General features: G+C 42.5%; 1 protein-coding gene across 3 annotated transcripts in view; it reads left to right on the forward strand.

Moving 5' to 3' along the window:
- CALN1 (calneuron 1) overlaps positions 1-23,186 on the forward strand; it is a 520,980-nt gene that overhangs the window by 20,896 nt on the left and 476,898 nt on the right. The window contains exons 2-3 of one of the 3 annotated variants that reach the window (XM_016138511.2): positions 18,428-18,610; positions 20,052-20,243. In XM_016138511.2, the coding sequence (XP_015993997.1) occupies positions 20,125-20,243 (119 nt within the window). In that variant the 5' untranslated portion in view covers positions 18,428-18,610; positions 20,052-20,124. The other 2 variants (XM_016138512.2, XM_016138515.2) reach the window with 2 other exon arrangements.

Consider the following 23,186-nt stretch of genomic DNA (forward strand, 5'->3'; position numbering starts at 1 on the left):
CTCACAGAGAGGACATGTGTAGTGCAACAAGCAATGTCCCTAATGGCCTTACTATTCATATGGCAAGAAGTTTAATAGGTCTGCCTCTTGGAACATTCCTCAATGTAGGGGGAAGGGGGGATGGTTAAGGACATAGTGCTGCCCCAAAATAATCTCTGAAGATCTGACTCAAACTTAATCGGAGTTTAGATTGTCAATGATAGGTTACCTTTCTTTCAAGATGTTCTCATGATGAGTCATTCCATGGCATGGTGTCACAGGTTGCTGCAGTGTTTGAGGTGTGTGTGTGTGTGTGTGTGTGTGTGTGTGTGTGTATTGGGAAGATGGTAAAGGATGGGGGTGCACTGGGGTTTTATTGTACCTCAGACCCTCAACTTTGTTCTTGTACTTTTTACACTGAGGCTCTTCATAAGATTTATTTGAAGAAAGCTTCCCATCACTATCTTAAATGTCATGGTTTAGAAAAATGGATCGACTTAATTCAATGGGTGGTTGTTTTCCCAACAGTGTGAGCATTGGGCAATGAATTTTGAGCTAATTTTCCTTGACAAGTGCTTGGACTGGGCTGCTGGTTGGGTACAACCCCATATGCTTTAACAGTTGGTAGAGCTGGAAGTGGCACTGAAATCTTCTCATGAAAACTGAGGTTGTGACCAGGACACTTTCCTGAACAGAATGCTATTCAGGATATAGCTACTGCCAGACCAGTTCCTTAGAACTGGCATCTGTTTTGATTGGTAGGTATTCGATTAACATCTATATTGACTGGTCAGTGCCTGCACCCTAAAGGTTGTTACACATTTAAAATATTAACCTGCCTGGGAGCAAGGCTGTGAAACTCCTCAAGGAGAATTAAGGGTCCCATGTGGAGACCAGACCAAGGGTCTAAGAACTCTCCAAACTCTGATTATAGCAGAAAAACTTTTAATCCAGAGAAACGTGAACAACTACCTCTCCTTTACAGAGTCATTAACTTTGCCATAAAATCTCATTATGTTTAACTTGAGACATTTTAATTTCCTCTGAAATAAACTGACCACAAACTGAACACCTAGATCCTGGAATGAGATGTATGTATATACATATTTTTTGCTTAGTTCACTGATGAAGAAATTTTTTTTTGAAAATAATGACATTGTGTTTCAAAATAGCTGATCTACAAGCTTTCTTTCTGGCAATAATTAGGTATCAAAACCACTTGTCTATATCAGCTACTCCTAATTCATGAATACAAAACCATGCCCTCTGTTTAAAAGAGAATAATGATCATGCTGTTCTCTGTCAGTGTTCAGTTCATCTAGGAGAAGCCACAAGTTATAAGACAGAAAATAAGGAGGAAAAGATACAATCTTGCTTTATACCATGTTAATATTTTAGGGTACTTTCTATGCACCCTTTGCTCTTGTCGGTGCTGGGGATAGAGCAACAAACAGAACTGATAAGGTTTCTGCTCTTATAGAGCTCACATTCTATGATGAATGACAGACAGCCACAATTTAGCAAATATTTCTTCTTTGATTTTAAGCTAATTCCAAAATCTGAATCATTTTGAGATTGGTGTCCATCAAGTTCCCTTTCTTTGGAGTATTGATCATATTTTCTTGCTTGTTTGTACATTCAGTAATTTTGAATTGTGCCCTGAACTTTGTGAATGATATATTATAGAGACTATGTGTTCTTTTATGTTTATCTGCAGAATATTGACTTGTTTGCTCGTTTGTTTGTTTTAGCAGAACGTTAACTTGGCTGGACAGCAGCTTAAGTAGCCTGTCCATTCAGTTCTCTGAAGCTTAACTGGGCTGCTTTAATCTTGTCCTGGGATTCGACCAGGAGTTATGCAAAGTTACTCACGATATTTTGGCCTCCCCAGAATACTCTGTTCCAGAATGTCCCTCATACTCTCTAGCTCCTGATGATGCCCTGAACCCTGTCTCCTGACAGTTAAGACTTCAGGTTCTAGCCTTACAGGGCACTGTGACAAGGTCAGGGTGGAGATAGGGAGGGGGCCTTCCCTCAGGTGAAAACTATAAAAATGGAAATCACCTTGTGTCCTTCTAGCTTTAAAATATCAACTCCCCTTCAGTTTCTTCTTGCTTTTGGTCACTATCCAGTGCCTTTTGGGCATTGTCATTTAATATATTGCCCAGAATTTATAATTGATATTTGTAAGATAGTTGGTCTAATATGAGCTACTCTGCGATTATTAGAGGTAGAACTCCCAAACTTAAATACATAAATAGACAGATCAGATCATTTAAGATAGTGATAAATGCTATGGTGGAAAAAGATAGGACAGAGAGTGGCTGGAGTGTGTGTGTGGAGGAGGTACTTCATCTGAGTGATTGGGGAGAGCCTCTCTTAAGAGGTGACATTGAACTGAGACCTGAATGGCAAGGAGAAGTCAGATGTTAATGGATCCAGGCATGAGGGCTCCAGAGGGAACATCAGGTATACACACACTGAGGCAGGAAGGAGTTTGGTGCATTGGAGAGGCAGAAATTAGGTAGTGGGGGCAAGAGAGCAGATCATCAGACAGGAAGGCAACATCTATTACATAAGACCTCATAGACCATGGTGCAGCATTGGTGTTTTATTCTATATATGATGAGAAACCACAGGAGAATTTTAAGCAAGGCATCATATGATCTATTTTATGCTTCTAGAAGATCGTTCTAGCTCTGAGGAGAACAGGCAAGAGTAGAGCAGGCTGCTGTGATCATCCAGGTGAGGGAAGACAGAGGCTTGGGCAAGAGTGGTGCCCACAACAGGCCTCACCCATTATGGGTAATGGATCTCAGTAGTGTAGAGTCTGGATGAGCAGCAAACACCAGGGGTCAGCGCTGACCATAGCTGGTTACTATTCCCATAACCAAGACCTGGAAGAGGTCAAAAGAGTGGTTCAGTTTTTAAGAGATGACTTTTAGGATGATAAATACCTCCCAGTGGTCACAGCACAATAGCCCTGCCCAGTGCTCTGTCTCTCTATGGAACCTGGCCTGGGAAGTTTGGGCTCACCGTTTTTCAAGTAGGGATCTAGCAGGCATCAGTGGGTCAAGAGCCTTGTCAGCCCAAATTGGCCGGACCCACACCCTGTTCTTGTCCTTCAGCCAGATGGGGCTCTTCCATTCAGTCCTGGGGTAAGTGAACTCAAGTCTGGACCTCATATCCTGCCCCACTTCCTTCGTTTTCTGGAAGGGAATAGCAAAAAAACCCCTCCTGGTTTCCTGGCCTAAGCTGGGATGCCAACGTAGCCTGACAAAGACGCTTCCATCTGGGGCGGCAGCTCATCTTTGGTCTGAGGCATTTTGCTCCATCTCGGCTGGGGCTGTTGATACATTTGGCATATCAAAGTGCACCTTAGAAAGAGAAAGATGGCTGTGACAATTATTGGAACCTCTTTCCCAAAGCCAATAGGTAGCTGTCTCCCTGGGATGAGAGGAGCAGTGGGTAGCTCATGCTTTGGATTCTGTGTACAGACAAGCCTGGATTCAGATCTGATTCTGCCACTTTCTGGGTGTCTATCATCAGCCACATTCTGCAATCTTTTGAATCCCCGTTTCCTCATCCATTAGTGGAATATGAACACCTCTGGCTTCATGAAGGGGTTGTGAAGATCAGAGGAGACACTAAAAGAAATAATGGTCTGCAAAGTGCTCCACAGGACTTGGTAATGGGAAGCACTCAATCAATATTAGCAGCAATAATAATGATAATATATGTTACTTTTCATAACTAAGGATGGCCAATCCATCAGAATGAGAATGTACTCACAGTGCCATGCAGACCAGAGTTTCTGGAGATATGCTAGAACTCACGACAGATGAGGAGTGCCACCATGGATACCTGCTGTTTGAGGATCACCGTCCCTAGTAGAAACTGAGCAGGAGGAGCCCTCAGTGACATGGTGCAGTTGTGATAGACATGGTAGCAAGCGTCCTCTTTCTGAGGTCTTCCAGCAAGATAGATGTTAATAGGAGCATCATGCCAGGAGACCTGGAGCCTTAAGCTGACTAAATCACTATGCAGCTTCTTTATCCCCAGGAATCTTCAGCAATGGGCCCAGCCTCAGTCTCACCTGAATCCTGAGAATTGTGTAGTTCATCTAGGACAAGCTTCAGTAATGAAGGTAGAAAATAAGACAAATAGAATAAAATGATTTTGTTTTCCACCACTTTCCTATTTTTGTGGGGCCCATGGTTTAGAGGCAAGATAATTCAGAAATGCTGGCTGGGGTAAGGATGTCCAAAATTTATCTTCACAATTTATGAGCATCGTCAGGTCAGGGCACTAGAAGTTTTGGCCCCCAATTCTAGAAATTTTAAGCTTTAAAATACTTTAAATATGTAAAAGCCTCAGATTTTAGCACTACACTGAAGCTGGGCCTCTGCCTAAAGAGAAAGTGAGCCTGGAGGAGCTGCTCAACAGAAGTATCTTTTTAAGAATTTTCCCACTATAGTCAACATACAATATTATATTAGTTTCAGATGTACAACATGGTGATTAGACACTTGATAACTTATGAAGTGATCACCCTGATAAGTCTAGTACCCATCTGATACCATATATAGTTATTATATTACTATTTTCCCTGTGCTGTACTTTACATTTCTGTGACTGTTTTTATAACTGGAAATTTATAACTGGAAAGTATCTTCTTAAAATCCCTCAAAACAAGGAATCTCAATCTGGAATTTGACACATGACAGAAGCTGGTGCTGGAGTTCCTGCTGCCTTTCCTGGCTGATCTGGGAGCTCCTGCTCAGGGGCAGGAAGCCGGGCCCCTCCCATTGGCTAGCAGGAGGGCACGAATTTGGATGCATGTATTTTCCAGAGAAACTAGATTATAAAATGTGAGGCCTCCTTCTCATATGTCTAGGTGGTATGGGACATTGAGATGCAGGCCTTTCTGCAAAATGTGTGTGTCCCCTGTTGGAAGTGATAGATGCTGCCATGTCCAAGAGACAGTGTCTTCTGGGTGTCCCAAGGGTGAGGTTATCTGGCAAGCCAGCTCTGGAAGGACTGGAGAGGAGGAAGAAGGTATCCTACCTCACTTGTGTGAAGCCTAGCCCTCCTTGCCCTGGGTTTAGGCTTTCTGTTGGCTCCCCAGAAAAGCAAGGAAGAAAAGAGCAGGTGAAGGAAAATAAAGGGAGCACATGTGTACAATGATATAAAAATAGCAGAAAGTAGAAAAATTGCAACTTGAGATAGAAAGAAAAATAGGAGGAAGTAAAGGGAAAAAGGAATAAAGTAGAAATGCAAATTCTGAATAAATAGTCACACAGTAAAAATAAAGTTTAGATGATAAAAATAAGATGAAGTCCATGAGGTTGGTATCAAAGATAAAGTCAACAAGACAAGTAAAAACAGAAAGGTAAAGAAAAGAGAGAAGCAAGATGAAAAGATGGAAATTTACACAAAGAATTAAGAGTAGAAAAGAAAAAGTCATGGCTGCTCTAGGTCTGCGCTTCTGTCAGCTTCCAGATAGGTGCCAACTCTGCAAAGGTAGAGGGAAAAGCAAACTTGCAGTGAGGACCTGCCGGGTTTCTATGTGAGGGTCCCCCAAAACAGATCAGCTGAAACAGGCCTCTCCAGCCCGAAGCACCATTGCCCTTGCTGGGCCTGTGTAATATAAGGAAATTCCCTTACCCTGGGTACCAGGTGCTCAGGTGAGTGCCAGCTTCTCCCCTTCTCTGCATCCCTGCTCAATCCCACCCCAGGGACAGTTGAGGGTAAAAAAGACCTGAAATTCAAGTCTCCATCTGTAATCTGTGGAAACTCATGCAGTGTCTACTTAGTGAAAAGTAAATCACAGGCCTGTCTGGGGTTGCAGCAGGTGGTTGCCTGCAGGGTACAGGGTGAGATCAGGTAGTTTTTTCACCCCGGGTTGGAGAAAATCTGTGTAGAGTGTTGGTCGTGTCTTAAACTTATGTTTCTGGCTACATCTTGCCTCCTTTCCCTAAGCTACTCTCTGGTTATGCCTTCATAAAAGCCTGGGGTTAGGATTAGGGTTAGGGCCACAGTGAGCACCTGATCTGCATGCCTACCCTGGGAATGCTGGGAAATAGGGCAGGTCCCTGGGATGACTCCAAGTCAGCTGAGAAAGAGTATGGTCTATGGGACACCACTATTCCCCCTGACAGAACTAAGAGAGGCAACCGGCGCTGCTCTAACCAGCCTCCGAGGATTACCTGAGAAGACCCAGACAGGAGCCCTGAGTTAAAGATGACTAACAAATGCCCTGCTCTGAAACACCACTGTGCACCAGGGAAGGAAGACCAAGCATTGCTAGAGATCTTTCTTCTGAGCTCCTAAATGAGTCAGCACTGCCACACCATCAAGCAGTTACCATTTGAGGGTGTAGCGAGCTTAAACCACTGAAGTTCCACCCAGATAGGGTTGGCCAAAAGAGTTATAATCTCCTTGGAAAGCCTTCTCTAAGCTGTAGAGGCTGCAAGAGGCTGGGAAGGACAGTTGCCCAGAAGTGGTAAGTACAGAGCTACAGGCAGCCCTGTGCTGGGTTCTGGGGACACTGTGGTGAATGTGGAGACTACTGTAGAACCCTGCAGTGGGACTGGGGAGACAGTCTTGTACCAAAGATCAGGAGTAGGCAAGAACAGCCACAGTGGGGAGCTCCAGGTGGAACTCTGAAGCCCCAGGATCCTTGGGTGGGGCTCAGGGCACAAGGTTGCTGTGCTGGCATCTAAGGCCCGTGCGTCCCAGGGCAGTCAGGGTTAACCCGGATCCATTCATGTGCCCCCCTCAATCATGACCAAGGAACATAAAGAACTAACGGACTCCTCTCTGTTCTCAGGGCTTCTGCCAACACTGCCATCCAGAGTAATAAGCATTTAGAAACTAATTATACATCTGGACAAATCTGTTTCAGTTTACTGAATTGAACATAATCATATTAAAATATAATGCCTGTTGGAATATCCACTAAGAACCAGCACTGGCAGAGGACACTGGTGGCTAACCAAGAGTTGAGTAGTGAGAACCTGGATCTCCAGTGCAGCAGGAGTGAAGCTCCCACAGGCCTGTAATCAATTTTCTTGCCACTTTTGGTTTATATCTTGACCTACTATCTCCCACCCTGTTGCAGGCTTCTCCACACAAACTAGTGGTGGTGCTGCACCCTGACTTTGTTGTCTAGTGTTTAATTTTTGTCTCATTTGAGTTATAGAAGTTAAGTAGGGGTTGCAGGATGTTTTTGGCATGCCGATGACCACAGCCTTCAATCCACTGGGCAGCCAAAGGCTATTGAACAGGAGTCCTCGCCAATCCTATTGTGTGGGAGGCCTTGCCCACATCTTTAGGAAGGGATCAAATGGCACTGGTTCTTCTCAAACCTCTGGCATCCAGATACTAGACAGAACCTTCCTCAGTTGTACTTACTGAGCACACCCCCTAGTCTCCAGCCTGGATTAGACTCCGGTCTCTACTGGCAGTCCCTGAGAAGCTGAGCCTCCTCTGGCAGCTGTCTTAGCACCTGGAACATGTTTTGGCTAAGCACACCCTAGACCAAGGCCTGGGCCTCAGCTCCTCATAGCTTCTTCCTGCTGCCCTATACTTCTCTGCCTCCTGTCCCAGTGCAGCCCAGTGCAGTCATATGCTGTCTGTGATGTTGCTGGTGGAATTGGAAAGTGCCAAGGCTAGAGTGAAGGGTCCCATGCAGGCATCAGTGGTCAGCTTCAGGAAGAACAGCACTACTACGTGAAAGCAAATTGAGTTTGGGGCTGACACTGTTTGTTTCTGTGCTGATTCTGGATGGAAGAGGTCCTAGACCAAGGGGGAATATATAAGAGACAGACTCCTGGGTGACTGCTGGTGAGGGAAGCCACAGGTGAGAGAGCCTGATTGTCCTTCATGATCGAGTCTCTATGGTCAGGCCTATCCCATACCCCACAGCCACTTACACTCTCACAGGCCTCTTCCCATGGTCTGGGTCCCATTATCTCAGTAGCTGCTCTGGCTTCTAGTGGCTCACAGACAGAGGCAGCCCATAAAAAGCCTTGTTTCGTTGTTGATTAGTCCTGCATTGTTGTGTTTGTGTTGTTTCTTCACTTTGAAGTAGTTGCCAGCATTTTAAAATCAGCTGATTTACTATGTTAATAATCTGGATTTCCACCTTCTCTTTAATCATTACATCTGGCCATGCTGAGCCATACGCCTTAATAGCAATTGTCAGTTGGTGATGAGCTTGTGGCCCCACACTTACACGAAGTGACCCATCCCATCATGGTCTCCTGCCACCTCCTGGCTTGACATCTGGGTGTGTTGCCTCTTTCCACTATCACCCAGTCCTGTAGGCATGTGAGTCAGCACACCCTGTTTTATAGGAAGAAAGAGATAATGCTAATGTATTAGTAGATCACACACTAGTGTAACTTAGACTTTAGTGCCCTAGCTGAGAAAAAGTATGTTACACTTGTGTTAGTCTTAGCTTGGGCTACATAACAAGATACCATCAACCTGGATAGGGGTGTGTGTGGGGGCTTATAAAACAAACATTTATCTTCTCAAAGTTCTATAGGCCGGCATCTGAGATGAGGGTGCCAGCATGGTTAGGTGCTGATGAGGCCTCTCTTCTTGGCTTTCAGATTGCTGTCTGACTTCTCACTGTGCCCTCACATAGTAGGGGATGTGGTGGGGGTGGGGGGGAGAGAGAAGTCACTTCCTTTTCTTATGAGGCCCTACAGTTATGACATCATTTAACCTTAATCACTTTTTTAAAGGCTCTGTTCTCAAACACAGTCTTATTGGGAGTTAGGACTGCAAGCTGTGAATTTGGCAAAGGGTGAGACTTAATTCAGTCCAGAGCATATGGAATTCAGGATGTGCATTTGGAGGCAAGAGGACATCTGTGAAGAAAAGAAAGTAAATGACTACTGGGAGTCTCAGGCCATCCAGGCATGCCACAAAAATGGAAAAAACGATCGAATAAACAACAACAGCAAAAACACTTAAGAAAGGGACCAACTCAGCAGCCGGAAGGCTAGGGGCACAGAGCACATGTTCTTTGGTCCACAGAAACTACCTCTAAGCAGTCCCAGGAGAGGGACAATTTATGAACAATTCCAGAGCTCCTCTCTCAAACATTTGCTTGGATTATCCTCATTGGCAGTTTATGCTGGACATTTCCAAACTCTGCTCCTTTATCATATCTCTGGAAAGTTCTGTGCTTCCATATTGGTGTGAGGGTGAGAACAGTGGTGGGATCAGGGTGAGCATCGTGAAGGCCCTTCCACCACCCATGACAAGAACCCTTGGTGTCTTGCATCAGGAAGGTTTCTGGCCTGTGTGAAAAACTGTGTGACTTTTGGAAGTTTCTCAGCCTCTCTGAGTTTCAGTCTTTCCAACTGTGAACTGAGGAGTGACTGGGTTGGTCTTCTCAGGTCACTTTTTTGATTTTGGCATATAATTTTAATCCCTGGGTAAGGACCCAGCCCTGTTGTGGGCACACAAAATGAGTTATTCAGTTCCATTCCCACTGTGGACTGTCCAGGCCTCCTGTTAAAATCCCTGAATCTGGATCTTTACATAGTCTGACTCTAGAATGTGAATCTAACTCCTACTCTGCTGCTCCCCACCTGGTGAGGGTGATGAGAAGATATGATATTAGCTGATAATTAAGTTATTAGCTGCCAAAGCTTAATTGCTCTTGGGAGCATTTTAATTTTAATAGGTTACTCTTAACAGAAAGCTTTGGAGACAGCAGAAGGAAAGGGAACTGTGTGTGTGTGTATGTGTGAAGCAGAACCCATCTCAGCAACCTCTGCCAGGATGCCCAGCAGCGAAAAAACAGATATCAGTGCATGAGGCAGCCCCCAGGTCTGAAGGTGGGTTCTGGATGCCAGCCTGCATGGTTTTCAGGGGACATTCTCAGGGATCTTCTGGGAGCAGGACCAGCTGTGGGCAGGAGGCAGATGGATGAATATTGTTCTATCCAGAAAGCCAGGCCTGGGGCAGTGGCCTCCATGATCTGGTAGCTATTATAGGGGTGGGAGAGGGATCTTCCAGAGGCTGCTGGGAGCACTGGAGATTTCTCTGTCCTATGGTTGACTAGTTCTGGAAATTTCATGGAGCTGGAGACAAAGGACTTTGATCAAGGCCTGCGGCTTGATTTAGAATGTGAGGTGTTTTTTATGTCCCAATTTGCTTTTTCCAAAACAGGTTCAGTGGGGCATGGTTAGGGGACAGGGGCTAGTGGTCAATTCATCCAGCAGCTGGGCCTGGATGGCACAGAAACCAAAGGGCATGTGGGCTCAGCTGTGCTATAGATGACAATTGAGACCCGGGTGGGGAATCCTGGTGCAGTCAGCATTCTGAGTCCACATTTAGGAGCCATTTAAATACATTTTATTGTCAAGGGAAGAACTCCAATGTGGCCTGATCCCAGCTGGGGCTCTGGGTACCCTGGGGGCAGCTCCCCAGTGAGGAGAACATGGTGGTGGGGGGGGGGGCGGGCAGGGGATCAGGCCCACGCAGTGTGCATGACAGAATGCTGGGCACAGAAAGCAAAGATGATACACCTGGCCCTCAGAGTTCCTGACATGCTGGGGAGAAGCAGGAGAGTGCTGTGTTTGCCAGTCACATTCAGGCTATGGTACATGTGGGACGTGACATTTGTCTGGTGTACTAGGTAAAGAGAGAGGCTGCTGGTGGCCAGAGGGACCCTGCCAGGATGCTCTGGTGGATCCCAAGAACTGGGGATCCTGGCATACCCACAGCTTACTTGCAGAAACTTCATGTGCCCTAATAGGGAACTCAGGTGATGAGCAGCGTTTGGAAGCACAGCTTGCAAGTTCCTAGCTCTGCCACTCACCAGCTCTGTGCCTTGTGCCTCAGTGTCTTCATCTCTAAAATATTAATATCAGTACCTACTTCCTAGGGTCATTCTGAGGATTAAATGAGTAAATTATTGTAAAGTACCTAGAAGTGTGCCTTGGCATGAAGTACTTACTTTGTATCAACTATTATTGGATATTTCATCCAATTCAGGATGCCAGTGATTGTAAATGTGGCCTGAATTCAGAGATGTTAAAATATGAAAATAATTAAACATTGTATTATGTGGTACTGATTGTGAGGGGATCAGAACAAAGGTGCTTTGCATAGAGGGAGGCCAGTTCCTGTGACCTCGGCCAATGCAGCAAGTAGGACATGATTTGACTTCAAGTCTCATGTCCTCAAATCAGAGGATGAATGTGGGGCTGAGGTGACAGGGACTGTGTGAGATTTAGGTGGTGGGGAGCGGTATGGGGTCCCTACAGGGCTACCTGGTGCTTGGAGGCTGGGCCTGGTGGAATTACTGAACACCAAGCAGTGCCTGCCTGCCACACTCAAACCTTGAGCAGAGCTGAAACTACCTGAGCCTTTGAAGACCAGGGAGAGGCAGCAGTCATCCTCTTCTTTCTCGCTATTCCATGCAAGATTCTCTGGTTATGTTACTAGTCTATATTATGACGTAATACTAATGACATACTTCTCTTAAATTGGTTTACTATTGTTCATAATAATCCTCTTGTCACTTACCTTATAAACAATTATGGCACACCATTGCATGGAGACACCATTTTTGAGAATAATTGCTGTAGCAAAGCCATGGACCAAAGGAGTGTCTAAAACTGTGGACATTCTGGCTTGTGTGGAAGGGATGTTTTTCACTGGGGGAGGACTGTTTGGAATGCCTCATGGCACATCTGTAGATAGTCAACTTAATAACATAGACATTCATTCCACAAACATTTACTAGGTATCTGCTAATGCCAAGCCCTGAGCATATTTGTAGGGACAGGCCTAGTTGCCATATCAATGATCATAGCAAGGGTGGCAGAAACCCTCTTATGCTATCTTACTCAGCTCAGGAAAGCTAAGAAAAGACCCCTGTCCTGTGCTCTAGTTTCTAATCTTGCTTCCTTACTTGCTCATCTTAGCTAATGCTATTGTGTCAGCTCCACTTGAATGCAAAGCTGACCATGTGTCCAGAGCATATTTCTTTTCCCTTAATTTACACACAAGATAACTTGCCAAGATCCAGACTCACCAAGTCCTGTTTCTGAACATTAAAAATAACTTCTTATTGTGGAAATTTTCAAAAATACACAAAAGTAGAGATACTATAGGTATCCAAACACAAACTTAAAAAATTAATGATATTCTTCCAATCTTTTATGTTTTATGTTTCACATATAACATATAGTTTCATATGTAGATACTTTGTCATGTATCTTTAACAGATAAAGATGCTTTTATTGAATATAACTAAATACTATTTTTACTCCCAACAGAAATAACAATAATTCCTCACTATCATCTCCATGGTCTATTTCCCCTGTTGCCTCAATTATGTAGTTTATTCAAATCAAGATTCAAATAAGATCCACATCTCACAACTGGTTGATAGTTCTTTTAAGTATCTTTTAATCCATAACAGTGTTCTCCTTTTCTTTACAAGCCTATTTAGTCCTAAATATACTTTCCAAGTATATTTAGTTGAAAATACTTGGAAAGTATATTTAGTCCTAAAGGACTTCCTACATTCTGTTTTTGGCTTACTCTATTCTTGTGTGTTGTTCAACATATTTCTCTATGCTCTTTTGACCCTATATTTAAATCTGAGGGATTGATTAAATTCATATTCTATTTTTTGTATAAAGGACACTTTTAGGTAGTGTTGTGTGCTTCCCACTGCCTCGTATCAGAAGGTACTCAATATCTGGCTGTCACAATTTGTTCAAGTTAAAGTTGCAGTTTTGTCAGCCTGATTCATCCATGATCAAGTTTCTCTATCAATCTTACATCTCATAATTTTAGTAGCCATTGATGATTATTACCTAGATCTATTATTTCACTAGAAGTAGCAAAATTATAATGTTCTATCATTTCTTCTTAATTTATTACTAATTCTTCTCCAAAAAAGTACTTTGTCTCATCAACTATTTGGTTACCTTATAATGTAATCTGCATAGAAAATGTAGGGTATTCACTTGATACTTTCATTTATCATTTAAAAAAGTAACAATTAGTTGTTGCCTTAGTAGTTATATTCATATCAATTTTCAGAATAATGAATTATCCCATATTTAGCCATTGGATATGTCTTCAAGTTGGTTCTTTCATTATTTGACATCACTGGGAGCATACCTGCATTCAGACCTGATAAGAATTCCTAGGCTGACTTTTACATTTCCTATCCTGGAGCTGATTATTTACAGCTGGAAATGGTATTTAGAAACAACAGTTTAAGTGATAGTGGTGCTCATAGCTACTGAGTTTTATTACTTTGAAGTCTTTTCAGTGATAGAATTGGGATATGCATATTCTTGAAAGAGGAAAATAAATTCTGAATTCATGTTAATATCTTTATTTAAATTAGATTTCAGTGCTTTTATTTCACTTTAAAATTTTATATTTAAATCTCTTTCTCTAATATAAAACATCTTGGTTTCTAATGGCATTAATAACTTATTTATGATTTTTTCTGTGGTTCTTTTTGTCCTTAGGATATGTCTCACTTGGAATGTGCAGTCAAAATATTATGTTTTAACATAATTTGAAAAAGTTTTTCTTTCCATAGTTGAGCCATAAATCTGAAATAGTTGTATTTGCATGTTTTTGTTTATTTTCTGTTCTTAAGAATTGTCTTACTTTTCCTTTTGATATAATTTTTTTAAATGTAAAACTTCTAATTTAATTATTTTTGCCATTACAGATTCTGCTCACACATTATTTCTTCTAACTCAGTGTTGTTCCTCTATATAAAGTCTAATAAGTTCTATGTTCTGTTATATCCCATGAGTCTATTAAATTCTCTTATTATTTGTTATTGGTTTTTCAAGGATTCTTTTGGGTTTTGCAGATATATAATCATATTATCTTCAAGAGGAAATAGTTTTATTTTGTTTCTTCTTTCCCAATCTTATACCTCTAATTATTTATCTAATCACATTGATTAGTACCTACAACACAGTGTTAGTGGTAGTAGAGATAAAGAACAATACAGTGAACGGTAGTGGTGACAGTGACTTTCCTGATTTTAGCAATTAAGTCTCTGGTGCTTCCTCAAAAGTAAGAGGCTGGAGGCCAGCTTTCGAATTGATGAGAATTTATGTGTATTTATGTTTTATTTTATTGTGATTTTAAACTTCAATTGCTTAGATCCATTTATAGTTCTTGGTTTTCTTTTCGAGGAGCCAAAGTTTAGGATGTTTTGCTTATGCGAATCCAAGCCAGGACATGTAGGGAACACTAAGGGTTCCTAGAGTAGCGCTCACAGAATTGCGTTGCAGGTGCTTTTGGAATCAGTTCTAGTTTTCAGACTTGGGCTTAGAATTTTGGTTTTGTCAGGTGTACATTTCATCTTCATGGTATCAAATTGGTTTTAGATAGAAATAGGGAGAAAATAAACTTAAAAAAATTAAATTTATGGAGGTGACATTAGTAACATTATATAAGTTTCAGTGTACAATTTTACGATACTTCAGCTGCACATTGCATTGTGTGCTCACCACCCAAAGGCTAGTCTCCTTCCATCACCATATATTTGACTCTCTTCACCTTCTTTATTCTTCCCCTACTCCATTCCTCTCTGGTAACTACCATTCTGTTGTCTGTGTCTTTGAGTTTATTTGTTCATTTTGTTTGTTCATTTGTTGCTTTATGTTTCATACTCCATATATGAGTGAGATCATATAGTTCTTGTCCTTTTCTCTCTGACATTTTTACTTAGCATGATGCTCTTAAAATCCATTTACTTTTACATCACATTTAAGGGAACATTTAGCATGTGCTTTTGCATTTTTCAGGGGCTCGATGGATATTTCCTACATGCTAGACCAATAGTTTATTTTTGTTTTTTTATTTGCACTTTCAAATATTTAGTATTAAACTATTTTAAATGATGACAAAAAAATAACCTCTACAAGATGACAGTGTCTCAGAGTCGTTAAACATAAACACAGCGGTCAGACTTTGTTGCTCATCAGCCCTTTGAGCAGAGTGTCTGCTTCTTTGACAACTTCTCTTATACAGAAGTGTCAGTGCTCACATGTTCCAATAAATGCAGAGCTCTGCTTTGAGGCTAATTGGACCTCACACTATGCCTCTGACTTCTTGTTCTCAGCAAGTTGTACCCCACTAAACACCATGTGGCATGACTCATTTCACTGAAGATTTTGTCCAAAATGTACCTTCGAAACAGAATTCTTTTAAAGGGAACACATGTGCACTATTGGTGAGATTGTAAAGTGTTACTATGGAAAATAGTATGAAGATTTCTCCAAAAATTAAAAATAAACCTACTAGAAGACCCAGCAATCACACTTCTGAGTGTATATACAAAGAAAATAAAATCACTATCTAAAAGAGATATTTGTATCTTCATGTTCAATGCAGTGTTATTCACAGTAGCCAAGTGAAAACAACCTAAGTGTTCATCAATAGACAAATGGCTACAGAAAATGTGGAATATTAATCAGCACCATTCCCTCAAAGGAGAAAATCCTGACATTCACTACAATACAACTTGGATGAACCTAGAAGACATTATGTTAAGTGAAATAAGCCAGACACAAAATGACCAATAATGCATGATCTCACTCATACGTGAAACCTAAAAAAAGGTCAAAATAATAGTAACAGAAAATAGAATGGTGTTTACCAGGGGCTGGAAGTTTGAGAAAAAAGGGAGACCATTGGTCAGAGGGTACAAACCTTCAGTTCTAAGATGAGTAAGTTCTGGAGACCTAATGTATAGCATAATGACTAGTTAATAATAATGTATTATATACTTGAAATATGCTAAAAATAATGTTAAACAGAATTATATCCAGTTGTAACAAAAATAAATTTTACTTATAGATCAAATTTGGTGGCACATGTGGCAGGTTTAATAGAAAAGATCCACATGCAAAACTATTGTTAAGCATTACAGAGGATACAATCATGATTATAACATGTCAGAGGCCATGGATACAAAAAGCCTCTAACCTAATGCTTAATGTATTCATAATGGAGGGAGCATTCCTTGGTGAACATTTGAACTGAATCTTAGAGTATCAGTCTGGGAATCACTGTTCCTTGGGGTTCCCAGAAACTAAATAGAACCATCTATATTTATGAATTATTCACGACAATAAACAAACATGCTCACCTCACATGCTTTGTTCATAAACATTAGATTTTTCAGCCATTTCCTACTTGTATAGTGATGTAATTTTAGACACTCCTGAAGATCAAAATCTGTGAAAGACCAAGTTTGCCTGTGACCCATACACCCAACTAACTGAATGCCCAGAGCCACATATGCTGGAATGATGAAATTGATCAGTTCACCCAGACTGTAACATGTCTTCCTTCCTCAGAGGCAAGCAACATACTTGGTAGGATTAAAGGAGAGAATCAAAACCTCATCTCTCAGATACCCTCAGGGACAAACTGACTCTGAATTGAAGGAGTAGGAGTGGCCTCCTCCTCTAGTTTGTGTGTTTGTGTCTGTGTTCTCAGCTCTGTGAGGCTGTATCTGTGGTGGATTCACTCTGTACTTGCCCTTCTTATCCTACTATGGGTTCAGCACAGCACCCACTGAGCAGAGTGGGTGCTCAGCCACTGCCTGTTAGCTGCAAAAGGAAGGAATAAATAGCTAGCAAATGTAGTACTTACTCTGTGCCAAGTGCTTAAAAATAATCCTAATAACTAGATGTTATTATTATCAAGTTCATTTAGCAGATGAGGGGACAGAAGCACAGAGAGGTTAAGTAACTTGCCCAAGATCACATAGCCTATAAGTGGCAGAGCCAGATTTTGAACTTCATGGTCTGATTCAATTAGCCATGTTTTTAATCACCTCACTACCCTAATCTCTGTATATTATGGATTGCTAAAAAAAGATAAGGGAAGAACCAAGGTAGTGTCACTTTTTGGGTGGCCTAGAGTGCCTCACACTGGGTGGGCAGTTATCGCAGAACATTTCAGGTGCTAAAGGAAGTTGGTGAGTCAAAGCTAAAGAGGACACTAATGTGGTCCAGGAAGTAGCCCCAAACTCTAACTTCAGGCCTCATAAACCACCAACCTTTCAGATGATGACAACAAAGGCAAATGGACTTAGAGGAGAAATTCTGAAAATTTCTCTTAGAAATTTAATTAGGAAATGAGGCAAACAGTTAATTTGGGGACAAAGAATCATTTTCAGTAGGTATTTACTACGGATCTCAAGGTATTTAAGGCCATCAAGGACTTCGGAGGTGCGTGCACTATAGCTTTTATCTTTGAGAAGCTCCTAGTGAGATGGGGAGATGCAGGTTCATCTTTTATGAAAATGCCACCTTACACTGCTTCATTAGTTGGCCATGGGTGGTCAGTTGCAGCCTGTGGAGGGCAGCTTGGCCTCCCTGCTGTGTGTCAGGCCAACCATGACCTGAAGAGGAGTATTCTGGTGAGATGGCTTCTGGCTGGAGAAATCAATTCCCTTTTTGGCTGAGGGCCAGCCCCCCTGGCTTTGCGATTCTCTGGCACATAGTGAGTGCTGCAGTAAAGGGCACCAGAGGCCAGCTGAGCAGCAAAGCAATTGTTCCTCATGGAGAACTGCTACTTCCGGTGTCAAGCTCCTATTGAGCCATGAGAAAGTTCCAAGTAATTAAGTGGATTGGGTTCTTAAGCCATTGTAACATTAACTTAGATATCCCTGCTGTGAGCTCCTGGCAGGTCAGACTAGTAATGCAGGGTTCCCCTACTCTGGTGTCCACTCTGCCTGGAGGGGACTGATGAGGGAAGACCCTCTACATATTTGGAAGTTCTTGTATGTAGGGAGCTAATTACTCTCTTTTTAAATTTGCATTTGCCACCAATCATAGCTTTCATTGTGCTGGGACTGTAAGGGTAACTAAAAGCACATCTGAAAATAAAACGTTACTTATTTTGCATTTGTTCTACAGTGAAACAGGCAACTTGTTTTCTTTTTTAACTTAATATGATAACTAGAGAGAAGTTAAAAAATATAGGTATGTGTGCAGCTTGTGTGCATAAGGAGGTGCTATAGTGTGTGTGAACATGAAAGAGGTGTGTGTGTGTGTGTGTGTGTGTGCGCGCGCGCACATATTAGTGCTCATCCTGATGGGGATGGTGTGTGTAGCCGTGTGAAGCTATATGGCTGTGGGTGAGTCCTCCTGTGTGTACGTCTGAGGATAGAGAATAAATGTAGGTCTGAGATTACATATAGGCTAGCCTGTGAATGTTTAAAGACTGGTCTGTGAGCATGTGTGTGTATGTGTACAGTGCTTGTGTGTGTGTGTGTGTGTGTGTGTGTGTGTGTGTATGTACCTGAAGACAAATGGTGCCAGGGGTATGTTTCTGAAGACAAGTGCTATTGCATGGATGTGTTATACCTGTGTTGTTCAGTGAGCAAAGACTTCTGCTTTTCTTTTCATAGGGTTTCCCTGTCGTCTCAATCTTTGGAAGGTTCCAGCCCAATCACAAGAGATAGAGTCCCTCTTTTAGGGGATGGCTCAACTTCATACAACAATCATCAGAAAACCAGAGGTCTTATAGATCTGGAGCAGCCAGACACCACCTAGCCCAGCCCTGACCTTGATAATGGGGGTTTCTGGTCAAGGTAAAAGTTACAAAGCACATAGTTTGTGTGTCTGTCATTCATTTATTCCAGTAATTGACACATGTTATACATAGAGGTGAGCCTGTCTCATTTGACCTGAGATGGGACTTACAGATTTGCAAGAATAATTTACAACATTGATGACATTTGCACACCTCTCTTTAAGGCTTCATGCTTCCTAAAGTCATCTGTGGGCTGGCTTCTACAGGTGTGGAAATATACCTCCAGTCAGAAACAAGAGGCTAGAAGCAGAGTAGGGAGCATTTTCCCAGGATGTGATGTGCAGGGGCTGAGCAGTGAGGAATGGGGACTGCTTGTTGCTGGGAGAGGCCACTGCCCAGTGCAGGGTGCAGCTATCTCCCCGGGGCCAGCTTCCTCAGGCAAAGGCTCCAACCACGATGACCAAGATTCATTCTTTAAATCACCAGAATTCTTCCAGTTAAGCTCTCTGTACCTCACATCTCTTGAGATTCTTTGTTTTATTATTGAGTTTTAACTTTAATAAAGAGATCCAATATTGATTAAATGTGAGTTCAATAAGTTTTTATTGAACACCAATTATTTTAAGGTTGTCCCTACCTAGGCCCAGATATCACAGTATACATCTGAATTACTCTGCCTGGAATTTTTCTCAAAAGGGTACATGTTGAGGGAAGAAAGTAAGGACTGGGGCAACAAACATTTCTGCAGTATTTGGGGAAGAGAAGGACAGAGATCGTGGACAATAACAAAAGTAGGCACAGATGAGGGCAATTGTAACCCAGCTAGGTCCCTTAACCTGAGTCAAGTCATAAAGGACTAGTAGAGGTTAACCAGATGTAGAGAGAGATAGTGGCATCAAAGGGGCCCAGGAGCTTCCACATGTGGGAAGCAAATCTGGACTAGAGCTGGTAAAGGAACTCTAGTCTTGGATGCTCTTTGCTTTGTCTAAGAAAGTTAGGATGGCATTGCCTTGAGATTGTGAGTAGCATCACAAGTTTAGGAGGTTTGGCAAGAGTCCTCTCCATAATATGGCTATTTCTAACTGTGCCCCCAACTTTGTTCTTGTGGCTCTGCTGATGTCAATGACAAAGAAACAAATTATGTTGGCAAGGAGCTGGGCTTTCTTGCAAGTTGCAATCACATTGGTAGCTATAGCTCTCTCTGCATTGCTTATACTACAGCAAATCCCATGAGAGTGTGAATGGAAAAGTACCTGTAAATATTAAGGTTGGTTCCAAATGCACATTATTGGTTTATTGTGTAACACCCTCCGGTGACATTGAGGTCTTATTAATAACTAAACATCTGTCACAACTGTAATTATATTTGTGCCAGGATTGTGTTTCTACTATTGTCCTATTTAAACACAGAAGGGAGGGTGTGAATTATTTTGGCAACTGACTGAGTAAATAATCAACTAGCACTGTGCAGGCAGTAAGTTTCTGTCAACTCCTTGCAGAGTCTCAGTGTCTCCGCTGACGTTCCCTTGATGTGCTCACGAATCTCTCTGAGAACATCGCCCTGGACCCCTGATGCGGCTGCCTGAGCAACCTGGAGAAGGGAAGCCTGAGAATGAGGAAAAGTGGGGCAGAGGAGCCCCTGGAGGGGGAGAGGAACCACGGAGGAGCCAGGCCCCCGACTTCCCCACTTGGCAAGTCTTCTCCCCCCAAACTCCCTCGGAGAAACGCGATTTCTCAAGTGTTTGCTCAGGACTTGATTGTTTTCTGCCCTCAGGTAGGGGGTGGTGCTGGGGTTGGAAGCCTTTGCTGCCAAGTGTTGGGTTGGGGAGAGGAGACCTATGGAGAGGACATTTGGGAGGGGTCCTGAGAGGACATATGTCCAAGCTGGATACAGAGATTTTACCGTATGTCCTGAGCCTGACAGGTTTCCATTGATTGTATTTGAGATGCATGGATGGGTGAGGAGAATGTGTTTGAAAGGGGACACTATCAGAAACTGATTGGGTTAGGGGGATACTCTGTTATTAGAAAAAAACATCAATAGATATCATTTGTAGTGTACTATGTGGCAGCATAGAAACAGAAGTATTGCATAGATAATTTCAACTAATTCTTACAATAACCCCATGAGGGTGTTATTAACACCATTTTTATAGGAGTAAAGTAAGACAAACATTAATCATCTTACTCTAGATTGTGCAGACATAGGTAAACCTAGGATTCCTACTATGTCTCTGAATCCCAAACTGATATTTATAACCACTGGGCTTCTCTGCCCCTCTTTGCTTATAGATAAGGAAGTCAGTTCAGTGGAACGGGTTTCATGTTACCAGGCCACAGGCTTCCCTGAGTTTGATGCTGCTCTTTTTCTTTTCCTTGGAGACATTGATGACAATAAAAACTCAAGAGGAATTTCAACTCTGGTGGTTTTGTAAAGAAGGAAATTTTGATCTGTGATGCTGGTGTTAAGGAGTTGGTCTGTGGTGAGTCCTATGAATAGGTACATTCTGAAATGATCTCCTTAAGGATGCTTGAATGGGATTGCCAGCCCTCTTTGCTACCAACTAACTCCTAGTGGTGACTAAAAGTGTATATGGTGGGGGACATGAATTAAAGTTAGGTTTGTGGGGGAGTGGATAAGAAGTAGAAATATATCTGATGACTATAGCTCCTGATCATTAGCAATTTCTCCCAGGAGTCCAGCATAGAATGCGATAATGGTCTATTCGGAAAATTCTACAATACAACTCATTGTTTGGGACCTCAAAGGTGGAAGCTGATGAGACCCCTGACCTAGGGTGTGCTGACCTGCATGGTGAACCATTCTCATTGACCCTGGGGAGAAGTCTGGAAGGCAGCAAGATGAAGCTGAAATTGATATATGCTGTTAGGCAGGCTCAGAGTAAGTTTATGCTCAGGAAGGCTGGTGAGGGTCCAGAGCAATATGGGCTGAGCCTCCCTATTTCAGGTCACCCCTTTCAAGTGAGAGGGGTGGAATAAATGATAGCATCCTGGGACTTGACTTACCTTGGAGAAGAGAAGCATGTTGAGAAATGAAGGTAAGGAGTGGGGCTGACAAACATTTCTACATGTCCAATAGGGGCTGTAACAAATGATAAACATGATGCTACAGAGGAAAAGGACAATTTTCTACCTTAGTGGATATCATATAGCAAACAGACAAAGAAGTCTGATGGAGTCAGAAAGACCCATTTTGCTCAATATGCTTCCAAATTAGAAAATATTTTCCTATTTGTTCCTGTGATAGGCATGAATTAAGCAATTTAGTTTCACCTGTCTCTGGGGGTACCAATAGCCCAAGCGGAATGAACCAGCTTTTTCTAAGCCACCAACTTCTTTCTAGGGCTCCTGGCTCATTCCCATTACATGTTCACACCCATGCTTATACACAAATGTACATAACACTTTGTTTCCTGCTTCCTTGGGAGCATACCCACACATCTCTCAAAGATTTCTTGGTGCAGTGAGCAGGGAGAGACAGCTAACAAGAAAAGACATGAGACAAGAGTGAGTCCTGATGTTGTGGCCTCAGCACTAGATGTTGGACATGGAAGGGAAGGCAGCACAGCTTATCTGCAACGTGTTCCCACATCAATTTCCAGCAACGAGGTCTCAGAATACATTGCCTCCTCGTCCTTCAGTTCCTTGGCTGGAGACCTCCTTAAGATAAAGTACAGCCTGGGCATTGGGACTAGCATAGAGACACTCAGGGGCTTCCTCAGATCTGAAACCCTCTGAGCAGTTGCCTTGGTGCCTGTGACTGATATGAGCAGGCTAGGTAAAATTATAAAGTAGGGAGGAGTCTCCTCAGTGTGTCCCGACTTCCCATATCAGATCATTTTCACACTTATGGTACCATTTTGGTTGCAAGTAACAGAAGTCCAGTAGAGCTAAGAAGACTTTAGGCAAGGGTTAGGGGGAGGTGTCTCATAGAACACAAGGCCTCAGTGATGGCTGGACCAAGGGCCTAGAGGGATTTCGAAAACCCAAGAAATCTGCTTCTTTCTGCCTGTCCACACCTCTCTGGTTTCTCTGTCCATGTAAAAATAATCTCTGTCAAAAAGCTTCTAAAATGGCAGCCAGCCTGAATTGTATGGCCTCAATTACAAATTCTCCAGGAACAAACTCATTGTTGCCCACACCTGATCAAATCAATAGTGTCCAGGGGAAGAGGATCAGAGGGTACAAACATGGCAGCTTCTACTATAAACATGTGGATGGAAAAAGGGGAGAGGCAATGTCCAGAGAAGTAGGGTACCTCTTTACCCCAATTCCTTGAGATATCGGTTTTGTATTGTATTCTTGATTTTGGTTGGCTATCCATTAGGTGTTGATAAGGTGCTTGCTATTAATGCTTTAAATACACACTGTATGGTATTGTAGTGGGACGCAGCCTTTAAAAGAAGGTGAACCCCAAGACCCAGTGAACTATCACTGGTGGAATAAGCACAGTGGGATAGATACTTCTGGCTGAGGGCACTGCAATGGAGTGTAGAGAGAGATCCGGTACAGAAGGCAGGGACAGAAGAAGACCCACACCCAGCCTTTCTCTCAGCTCTTCAGCCTGGAGGATTGCAGAATCCCCCGGATTGTCTATTGCTATATCTCTGCCA

This window comes from Rousettus aegyptiacus, unplaced genomic scaffold, assembly GCF_014176215.1.
Source record: "Rousettus aegyptiacus isolate mRouAeg1 unplaced genomic scaffold, mRouAeg1.p scaffold_m13_p_8, whole genome shotgun sequence".
NCBI classification, from domain to species: Eukaryota; Metazoa; Chordata; class Mammalia; order Chiroptera; family Pteropodidae; genus Rousettus; species Rousettus aegyptiacus.